We start from the raw sequence: 12,249 nt of genomic DNA, 5'->3' as shown, positions 1-12,249 counted from the left end.
GGTACTAGTCCCTGGTCGGTCAAAAAGTCCAAATATTGGTAGTTAATTAGCATAGATTCTGAAATTGTTATGAATTGCGAATCTTGCTAAATGCTGTCATTACAAGCTGTTAATGCCTGTGGATTTCCTAGGTAACGGCTGCAAGCAAAGCCAAGAGGCTGACTTTTTGTCGGCTGTACTTGTACCCCTAAATTGAACTTTAACGACAACATAGTTCTTTTCTGTACAATTCCTTTTAGGACTCGCCGGATATAGCACATGTTCTGTTGCTTGGAGACATTTTGTTAAATAAAAATAGCTCAGAGATCGTCCATTTCTTACCATTTATTGTTTTTATAGTTGCACTTTTATTCTGGATCTTAATTGATCAGCGTATGCTGGTTTCACTTTTCCTTTATTTGTTTCTCCCTTCCATGGAGCATGGACCAAGTTCTGATTTATTCTGTTTGATTAGTGTCCTTCTGCTGCTTGTGCTGGGATTGGGGTACTTTTCTTTTCCTATCTTCTTTCTCTTCATCCTTGTTGTTTCTTATTCCCCCGGCCTCTCTCCTGCATCGGTAAATGTAGCATCACCCTACCACCCCCAGCCTACCACCACTCTACCACCATCCTATTGCCACCACCCAACCATTGTGCTGCCACCACCCTTCTACTACCACCAACCCCACCAATCTACCACCACCCAAATCACCACCAACCCACTCTACCACTACCCCAACACCCTGTACCATAACCACCACTACCCTACCACCACAACTCTTTAGCCACTACTACCCTCACCACCAACCACACAATCATCACCCTAACTACCACCACCCTAACCATCAGCACCCTACCACCACCACCCTAACGTATCCACTGCCACCCTAATAATCACCAATACCAGCCTCGGCCCGTGCAGGTAAGGGCGGTGGGGCTGGGTGGGGGGGATTTCTACAGACGATGGTGATGGAAAATGTATTATTTATTTCATTTTCCCTCGTGGTCATCTGTGGAATTCCTCCCCAACCCAGCCCCAGTGCCCCACCGCTCTTACCTGCACGGATCACAGCTGACCACCAACATCACCACCCAACCCTAACAATCACCCCGCTTTGGCAGAAAAAAGGCCACTGAACGTCTTGCAAGCAGGTACATACATGGTACACACACTTACAAAATGACATGGCTCCTCGTAGCACCTTATTTTCATTTCCTCTTTAGCCATGCTGCGCAGGATCGTGAAAAACTATTGCCAAGCCAATTTTTCCCAAAGACAAGAACTATTGGCTTCTCCAATGCTTGTTATGTCTTTTTTTACTGGGGTTGGGGTTGTTTAGTGATAGAAACAGAAGTTTGGTAGCTAGAAAGCAGCTGTGTTCTGACTAACTCAAAGGTGGGAAAAAGCACTAAACTACTCTGCATATTTTTACTTATTGCAAGCTTATATCTCTGTTTCTCTGAACTGTCCGGGCTTCACTGCTGATAAATCTTCCATGTATATGTTGCACATGTTCGTATAAACATTAGGCAAACATTTTGCTGTTTCAAAGAAGCATAAGGGTAAGGGGCTTTGGTCATGTGGACCTAAAAGTAAACACGTATTGCCAAAGCCAATTGCAATAAAAATGTTTGCTGCAGACAAAACAAATAAAGCATGGTGTATACAATGCATGGTTGAGCAAAACAAAAAAATAGTGATGACTAAGTGTATTTTTGAGATGTGAAATAGTTTTGCATTGGAGCCATAAAGATACACACAAAGAGCCAATGGAAAGAGGAAGCGACTAAATTACTTGTCTAACCTACAAACTATATTTTTAGGTTGAAGCAGTCACATCTGATGCCTACACAAAGTAAGCTAAGTTTATTTCTCTTTAGCTACATTCAGGTCACAGATGGCTCAGTGACATCATTCATATGTTAAAGAAGAATCGTTGATTGTCTTAAAATTGTAGTTAAAGGCTCAGAGATGACAGACGAGTGTCCTAGGTGGGCTAGGAACATGTCATGTCAAAGAGGGTCCATACAGGATCAACATGTGGTCAGAGAGGCTTCTAGGATGGATCAGAGAAGTGTCAAGGTCCTGGTAGGCAATGAGCAGTACAGATGCAAAGAGGGACAGAAGTTCCTGATCTGGAACTGTAGCATTCGAAGATTTTCCATGATTTGTGCCTTATTCTTAAACCTTCGTATTTTATGGGTTAGGATGTTTGGAGCAAGTTCTACGGGATAATATTTTTCATCAGTTCATTGGCCACCGTTGTACCACATGCTTTCTGCATGAATATCCACAAACTTTTTTGTCTTCCTCTGTCTGTTTTTCTGACCTTCTGTTTGTTGGCTTTAGAACTGTGGCTGGGTATATCAGACGTGAGTCCCTTGCTCACTTTGCCACTGGATTCAAGCAAGCCGGGCTGAAGACGGCTGGAATACCAGAAACCGGTCCTCGGAAGCTTGTTTCCGGTCCAGGGAAGACATGGCTTGGCAGTTCGGGCTGGACTGTTCCCATGAGGCACAGGCTCAGACTGATTTGCATATAGCCATGTCTGAACTGGGGTGGCAGAGTGGGCTAAAGAACGGTGATGGATTAAACCCTGATCTTTTGACTGGGTGTGAGTGTTTGATTGTTTCAGATGCTCCGTCCATCACCAGCCCCTTTTGTACCACTATTAGGTCTGCAGCACTGCTTGTGCCACCCACAGAAGTAGCCTTTCAAGCCTGCCTCAGGCCTTCCACTGCATGGACTGTGTGCAGGTTACTGCCACTCAACGTGGCATTTAGAGTTACTTGAGAAGCCTTAAATGCCCCTTTTTTGCCCATAGGTCACCCCTTAGGTAGGCGATGAGTAGCTGTATGGGCAGGGTGCTGTGTAAGTAAAAGGTAGGCATATTTGATTTACTTATAAGTCCCTTGTAAAGTGGTGTCCCGTATGCCCAGTGCCTGTAAATTCAATGCTACTAGTTTGCCCGCAGCACTGCTTGTGCCGCCCACAAAAGAAGCCTTTCAAACCTACTACTGCAGGGCCTGTGTACACATTTTACTGTCACTCAACTTGGCATTTAAAACTACTTGCTAAGCCTTAAACTCCCCTTTTATTACACATAGGTCAACCTTAAGGTAGGCCCTAGGCATCTCTAAGCGCAGGGTGTTGTGTAAGTAAAAGGTAGTCCATGTAATTTTATGTTTTAAATGTCCTGGTAGTGACAAACAGCCTATTTCGTTTTTCACTGCTGTGAGGCCCGCTCCTCTCATAGGCTAGCATTGTTCCTGATCAGAAAGGAGTGGTATTGCCATGCTTGGTATGCTTAGAATGGTAGTGATACACCACACTTACTGGTAAAGTTGGATATGACATCACTATTTTAGAAATGCCACTTTTACAAAGTGGAGATTTCTCTGTGCTTATAACTCTGTGCTTTGCAGCCTGTCTCCAATACACGTCTGGGCTGGTTGACAGCTACATTTTGTGCATTATCTCCAGACAGCCACAACACAGGGAGGGCTGGGTGTGGCAGGGTATACATCTGCATTCATATGCATACGGATAGACTTTCTGGGATGGAAGAGGAAGAGGTGGTTCATACTTTACATTTATATAGGTTGTGTCCTGCCCTCACACAAAGGGCTGATTCACCCCCTACTGATCGCCAGGGCTGGGTTGAAAGGAATTGTTGCACTCTTCTAAGGGTTCCTTTGAAGTCACCCCTTGACCAAAGATATTTTTTAGTATAAGTACTGGGGCTCTGACTACATGTTTTTAGCCATTGTGTGGGACCAGACAGTGTTGACTCTACAAACTGTGCATTGTCAGACGACTGCGGTGCTGCCAAGAGGAACCACCATTGGGACTACTTGCTGTGTTGTGCTGGACTGCTGCCTGCTGGAGGGACTGCCTCTCGTCAATTGGACTTTTGGGCTGGCCTGCCTGCTACTCTCTTTGTGCCCCAAGTGTTCTCTAAGGACTTATTGGCTTGCTCCCCGTTTTTGCCATATCAGGATCACCAGATTGTGCCTTGAGCACCTCTCCCGTGGGACTCTGTCTCGGTGAGTCTGGCATCAACATGCTCTCACAAGGAGCTGTTTTTGAGGGCACCCTTGGAAAAGTTGCTACAACCCAGTGCATGGTGAGCGTTGGATTCCAACTGACCCAATGTTTGCTCCCTGTGCTCAAGCCCCCAAATCAGAGTGTTATGAGCATTACTCATTTTTCAGTGTTGCCCAATCAGCTTGTGACTGATATACTGTGCTGCACAAAGGGAGCCACTTCCTGGGCATCCAGACATTGCCACGCCAAAGAGTTGACTGTCTCCCATCCGTGGGACTTGGGCTGCATGGGCTGTGCATGCTAAGCCACATTTGGTTCAAGCAGAGTTGCTGAGGCAACCAGAAGAAGCTTTGTGTTGTCAACGCTGCTGGGACCTGCCCCCACGGGAAGCCTGGCTCACCAATGCTCACAGCACAACACAGAGGAGCCCTCCCCTTTCCCGATTGAAGGCCATGTCAAAAGAGACCTCAGAGGTGTCTGGGCCGAGCGGGCTACACTGTGTCTTCAGCAGCTGCACAGGGTGCTGGCACTTGGCTAATCTGCACGCAGGGGACCAAGTTAGGCCTCCCCGCTAGGATCTTCAGTGTGTACCCCCCATTGGGCCATACCATGGGTACTTGATCTGTCATGGCATCTCAGGATGAGACCTCGACTGAGGTCCCCAATCGTCACTAGAAACTAGCCGTCATTAGGGACAGAACTGTTGTGGCAGGAGTTGCTGTAACAAGGCTAGTAGGTGCGCAGGTGCTTCAGGGCCCTATGTTTTAGGCCTGATGCCCTGGAAACCCATCGAAATGGCCATAACCAGGCTAGAGGGAGCTCAGATGCTTTTGTGCCCGCTTTGGTTGTATTTTTTGATTTATATTCTTTTCTTGAAAATGGGTGTCTATCTCTTAAGATACTGCATTCTGTGAAAACTATCTATGTGTCACATGCATGCAAAGTAATATTTATGTACTGCACAATATTTACTGATGTATGCCATTTTTAGTCATGCCTTGCTCAGGATAATGAGTACTACCTGAGTAACTACATAGTGAGCACAGTAGTTATGATTCATGTTTTGTCTGGTTTTATGTACAGTATACTATATATTTTTATATAAGCCTTTGTGGAGTCTCTATTGTGGTGTATTAATTGTACTGCTGTGTGAGTGTGTTGCACAAATGCATTATACATTCCCTCTGATGATAAGTCTGCCTGCTGCTTTGCGCCAAGCTGTCAGAAGGTGAGCACAAGTTATCGTTGGTGTGTAACTGACTTGCCCTGACTAGAGTGGTGGGTTCTGCCTGGCTTAGGTGCATACCCTCGCCAACCAGGAACCCCATTTCTAACAACCAGCCATATTCTTTCTGCCTCCTTCAGACCTGCATGCCTGCTGGAATAAAAGGCCTGAGCTCGGAAGAGGACCCTGGGCTCCTGTACAGCACAGAACTCTCTGTAGAAATCCCTTCAAGCGACTCTCTCCAGAAACTGGAGGTGGAACACTGCAAGGTATGTCAGCAGAGGCAGAAAAACATGCTAGGTAGCTCATACAGTAAGCATCAGCCCTTCCAGGTACCTCATTTACTAGGCACAACCAGGGCCGGACTGGGAACCACAACCGGCCATGGCAAAGTGCTCGGCCGGCCCCCTCTTCCCCACTGGGGGGGGAGGGGGGGGAGGAGGGGGTTTGCCGCCGAGCTCTTTGCTGGTTTTCGGACGATTTTGGTACAGGGCCGATTTTGCAGCTAGGCTGCAAAAACGACCCTGTAACAAAAACGGCCCCCAGGGACCCAAAACCGGCCCCCACCAGTGCGGCGCACCGGGGGATTGCCCGGTGCCCGCTATGGCCAGTCCGGCCCTGGGCACAACTACATCCCCTGCGAAGCAAAAAAAATTTCAGATGCACCAATCCCAAAGTCACAAACTGTGCCAATTACATCACCTGGCTGGCACTAATACCGACATGTACATCACTTACAAACACAGCCTGAAACCTCTCCTGAGAGGCATACAACCCGAAGGTCACTTCAGCTGTGAGGGAAAGACTGCCAGAAACCTTGCCTGAGAGGCGTACATTATGCCACACACTTCGTACCATAGCATGACAGGCCTTACAATACCACACAATGACAGGCCATACCATACCATAAAATGACAGCCAATACAATACCATACCACATCATACCATACCATACCATGCCATACAATGTCAGGCCATACCATACCATAAACCATAACAAACCTTACTATATAATGACAAGCCATACCATACAATACCATACACAGTGACAGGTCATTCAATACGAACTTTTGTTTTAGTTGTATTGTAGACATATATTTCTTTTGTGTCGCCTTTGCATCCTCTCCCTACCACCCTCTGTCCTTCTGGCTTTTGACCAATCTCTCTGTTACCATAAAATACAATGACAGTCCATACCATACCGTACTATTTTTTTTTTTATTCACCAGACAGCAGTATAGGGCAAAACATACCACATTATATAAATACATGTACAAATTCGAAAACTCATGTCGACTATGTCTGTTAGAAACAGCACAGATAAACAATGCAAGGACATAAGCGACTATTAGCACTTGACATTAGTCTTATACAAGGACAGGTACAATCAAGTAAGCGTACATTTTACATCTCCTGGTCACATCAAAGAGCAATGTGTCCTGTCACTTCAATGGTATTGTACCAGCAGGGCCCCACGGGATAGCAATCGCACTCTCTCAACAGTGCATCATATTTCGTTTGCTAACTATTAATCGTACTCATTTTGCTGTTGGTAATCTACCAGTGGTTGCCAAAAGTCTTTAGGTCTGGGGGCTTGAGGGATATCCTCTGCATAGGCGCTTAGGGTTTCCTTACAATAGAGTAGATCAGTTATCCAGTCCTTGAATCTGAGTGGGCGCTTGCTGCCCCATTTAATGCCTACTCGCTGCTTCGCAAGCAGCAGTGCCACTGCCAACAGCTTGCGTCTTTTGGCCAGTTTGAGTTTATATATACCTAGTAAGCATACTAGGGGTGTGTTCGGGATCTGTTCATTCTACTTGTTAGTAAGCGCGGCTGTCACTTCTTGCCAATAGTTGTACAGGCCGGGACAGGCCCCCATACCATACCATACCATACTGTACAATGACGGGCCCTATTATACCATACTGTACTAAACAATGACTGGCCACACCATACAGTACTTTATTATACAATGAAATCCATACTATTTGATACTTACCATTCCATAAAATAAAATGACAGGTCATACCATATGGAGTGTGCATGCCACTACATTTTCATACTTTTCTTGTTTTAGTTATATTGCAGGCATGATATTCCTTTGTGTTGCCCTCTCTCCCTCTGTTCATGTCCCTTTGCACCCCTCCCTCCCTCTGACCCTGCGGTTTTGATTACTCTCTCTGGCACCATACCATACCGTTTCATACCATACCAAACTATACAATGACATGCCATACCATACTGGACTATAGTATACAATGACAGGCAATACAATACTATTCCATACCATAAATTGACAGGCAATCCAATGCCATACGATGTCAGCCATACCATACAATAAACTGTAACACACCATACTATATAATGACAAGCCATACCAAACAATACCTTACAATGACAGGGCATTCAATACAGACTTTTGTTGTTTAAGTTGTATTTTAGACATAATATTTTTTTGTGTTGCCCTCTATATCTCCATCCTTGTGCCTATGCACCTCTTCCTACCACCCTCTGTCCGTGTTACTTTTCCTCAATCTCTCTGTTACCATACCATAAAATACCATGCTATACATTGTCAGGCCATACCATACCATACCATACCATACCATACCATACCATGACAGACAATACCACACTGTACTATACTATGACAACCCATACCATCCAATACCAAACCATACCATGCTATACAATGACATACCAAACCATATCATACCTTGAAAGGCCATACCGTATGATACCATACAAAACCATACCATATCACACCATGACAGGCAATACCACCATACCATGCAATGTCGGGCCATCCCATTTCATACCAAACCATAGCATACCATACTCTACAGTGACAAGCCAAAACATACTATAATGTGACAAGCCATTACATGTCATATCATACTAAACAATGACGGCCATACCATGCTATTCCGTACAATACAGTGGCCAAACCATACTATACTATGCAGTACAATGGCATACCATACCATTCTATTCAGTGACAGGCCATGTTATATCATACCATACAATACTATACAATGACGGGTGACCCCATAGAATACCCCACCATACCATACAGTAAAATGTCATGCCGTCTCATACCATAACCTTCCATTCCATACCATAGCTCAACCTCATCTTTCCATACCATACCTTATAATGACAGGCCATACCGTACTATACCATACTGTACAATGACAGTCCATACCATACCATGCTATACCATACCATACCATACCATACCATGACATGCCATTTCATATCATGCCATACAATGACAGGTCATACCATACCATTCCTTGCTGTTCCATTTCATACCGTATGATAACATTGACAAGCCATACCATATGATACTATATGATACAATGAAAGACAATACTATACCATGCTATATGATAGCAGTCCATACCATGCCATACCATACGATACCACAGCATACCTTAACATGCCATTCCATACCACACAATGTCCGGTTATACCATGCTGTATCATACAATATTTATAATGACAAGTCAAAACATACTATACAATACCATACCGTACTATACAATGTCAGGCCATACTGTACCATACCCTGCTATACAATGACAGGCCATACCATGCCATATTATATAATGGCAGCCTTACCATACGATACCATGCAATGCCACTCAATAGCAAACCATACCATACAATATAACCCAATTCCATAACAGGCCATTCCATACCACACAATGTCTGGTTATACCATGCTGTATCATACAATATTTATAATGACAAGTCAAAACATACTATACAATACCATACCGTACTATACAATGTCAGGCCATACTGTACCATACCCTGCTATACAATGACAGGCCATACCATGCCATATTATATAATGGCAGCCTTACCACACGATACCATGCAATGCCACTCAATAGCAAACCATACCATACAATATAACCCAATTCCATAACAGGCCATACCATACCACACAATGTCTGGTTATACCATACCATATCATACAATAATTATAATGACAAGTCAAAACCTACAATTCAATGACAATTCATACCATACCAATGTCAGGCAATACCATACCATACCATGCTATACAATGAAGGCCATAGCATAACATACTATATGACAGGCCTTACCATACTGTACCATTCCATGCCATACAGTAGCATAGCATACCATACCATACACTACCATACTATACAATGACATGCCTTACCATACTATACCATGCCATGTCATACAGTAGCACAGCATACCATGCCATACAATACAATGCCATACAATGTCAGGTCATACCATACCATTCAATGACTGGCTATACATACCATACCATATCATGCCATAATATACCAAACAATGATTGGCAATAACATACAATGCCATTCTATAAAATGCCATGCCTTACCATGCTATACTATGCCATACATTTCCAGAGCATACCATATCTTGCAATTTCATGCCATCCCATACCATAGCATACTATACAATAACAGGTCATGCTTTATAATGAAAGGCTATAATATATAGCTGCGTTATACAATGAAAAGCCATACAATACTCTACTATATGATGACATGCCATACCATACTATACTATACCAAGACAGACCATACCATCAAAACACTCTGTCAGGCCATACCATAACATACAATACAATGAAAGCTGTCATAGTATGGCTTTACCATACTATGCCATGCCATACAGCATTTTTGGCCTCCAGAAATGGGAAACCCTCCAGCTAAGTCCCAAACAGTAAAAAGCCTAGGAATCACTTTTAACGAAGATCTTTCGCTTAAAAGTCAGGTAGGGACTGTGGTATCTGCAAGTTTTTTCCAACTTCGTAAGATCAAGAAGATCGCCCACCTATTAACCCACCCTGCTCTGATTCAGGTCATTATTGCTCTTGTGCTGTCCCGCCTGGACTATTCCAATAGCTTGTATTTGGGTCTTCCAGTGGGGCAGCTCAAGAGACTTCAACTGGTTCAGAACCAAGCGGCCAGGTTGATTTGTAAGATTCCCAAGTGGCAGTCCATCAGGCCGGGACTGGCCAGTCTCCACTGGCTGCCAGTAGCGCAGAGAGCAGCATTTAAAGCGGGATGCATTATCTTCAGGGCTCTACAAGGTAAGGGCTCTGGATTCATTAGCAGCCTGCTTGTCAGTTACACCCCCTCTCGTGCTCTCCGCTCAGGTCAAAAGAACTTGTTAGTGGTGCCTCGGATTAGGAAACAACGCCAGGGAGGCGGATCTTTCCACTTCTTGGCCTCCTCCCTGTGGAACTCCCTGCCACTGACGTTAAGGCTTCATGAAGACCTGTTAGCCTTTAGACAGGCTTTTAAAACCTGGCTCTTTAAGCAAGCTTACCCTTAGTTAACTCCGTTTCTTTCTGTTATATGTTATGTTTTGCCAGTCTTCCACAGCGCCATGAAGCCTACGGGCGTACGTGCGCTTAATAAATTTAATTTAACATAACATAACATAACTATACAATGACAGACCATACTATACCTGTTACGGGTGCGGGATGAATAGGCAACACACTGATCTTAGTTTTCGTGGGTTTTATTTTCGTATACAACGAGTCTGAGCTTTTCTTCTTAATTATTGTCTTTGCCCTTGGAGAACGACTTCTCGCGGTCTTTCTGATCCCAGATTCCGCCGCCGATGTTCTATGTTCCCTGTCGGGTCTTCTCCGCGGAATAGGCTTTTCGGTCTCCGTCTTGCCGCTCGTTAAGAGAACAGGGGAAAAGATAGTATGTATCAGTAACCTGTTCGCTCTGTCTACTGGTTTATAGGGTAAGGGAGTGAGGACCACACTACCGGTGAAACACACGTAATTATTGCCGGCGTGATGGGGTTTAGTGCTCGGGGAAGGGTACACCAAGACCGGGTAGGGATATCCCAGGACTAATCGGTACTATCTGTTTTACGTTTGACCTAGCCCCTGAGTTTGTCTCGTACCTGGCTGAGCCATATACCTCCCGCGGGTGTATGGCTGGGCGGCTCGTGGTGTCGGTGGCCTCCTGGCTTCTCGTCCTCCACCTCCTCTTCAACGACTCCCGGTCTCCTCTCGTCACACGTTTCCAAACTCCGCTCTGCTTCGTCTCTCTCTCCGTCTCCGCTCCGCTTCACCGTCTCCTCCCTCCGGGTGAATAAACACACTCCTGATTCGTTCTCCCTGGAATAAGACGTCTCCGTGTCCTGACGTGACTCCTCCCACTGGTATTCCCAGTCATCATTAAAGGGCCAGTGTTCTGGTTGATTGTCCACGTCCTTGTCGACGTTCTGTAGAGGGTACAATGGGTTAAAGGAAGAGATGGCCATTTGTCCTTTTGTATTTTGACAACATTCCTGTGTGTGTGACAACCCCAGGTTGTTACATACCTCCCCCTCTGGACACTCACGATCGGTGAGTGGGTGACGTGACAAAAAATCTGCCCCTACATTTTCAACACCTTTACGGTGGTGAACGGAAAAAGTATATGGCTGTAGTGACAAAAACCAGCGTAGGACTCTATCGTTTTTGGATTTATTGCGGGCCATCCACAGCAGTGGTGCATGATCCGTGAAGAGGTCAAAATGTCGACCCTCGAGGTAGTATGCCAGTTTCTCAATAGCCCATTTGATTGCGAGGCATTCTTTTTCAATAGTAGCATACTTTAACTCCCGGGGAAAAGTTTCCTGCTGACGTACAGGATCGGGTGGTCATGCCCATCAGACCCGATCTGTGAAATCACAGCTCCAATGCCGTAGTCAGATGCATCCGTGTGCAACGAGAAAGGGCGAGAGAAATCAGGGGAAGACAACACTGGGGTTGAAGTAATGATGGACTTCAATGTGCGAAAAGCCTCCTGCATCAGTTCTGTAGGATGTACCGGTGTGGATGCCTTTCCCTTGTCCTTTAAGGCATCGGTAAGGGGTGCGGCTATATCCGCAAACTGTGGGATAAACCTCCGATAGTAACCAACAAGACCTAAAAAAGATCTCATCTCCCTCCTAGTCGATGGGAAAGGGGTGT

General features: G+C 45.0%; 1 protein-coding gene across 1 annotated transcript in view; it reads left to right on the top strand.

Moving 5' to 3' along the window:
• The window catches only part of LOC147748716 (uncharacterized), a 341,752-nt gene that overhangs the window by 185,997 nt on the left and 143,506 nt on the right, over positions 1 to 12,249 (top strand). Inside the window, exon 12 of the mRNA XM_086936477.1 lies at positions 5,393 to 5,521. Within this exon, the coding sequence (XP_086792603.1) occupies positions 5,393 to 5,521 (129 nt within the window). The remainder of the gene's footprint in view (positions 1 to 5,392; positions 5,522 to 12,249) is intronic.

This window comes from Lissotriton vulgaris, chromosome 1_1, assembly GCF_964263255.1.
Source record: "Lissotriton vulgaris chromosome 1_1, aLisVul1.2, whole genome shotgun sequence".
Lineage (NCBI taxonomy): Eukaryota > Metazoa > Chordata > Amphibia > Caudata > Salamandridae > Lissotriton > Lissotriton vulgaris.
The sequence above is the reverse complement of the archived record's forward strand: the minus strand, read 5'-3'. Positions and strand labels throughout refer to the sequence as shown.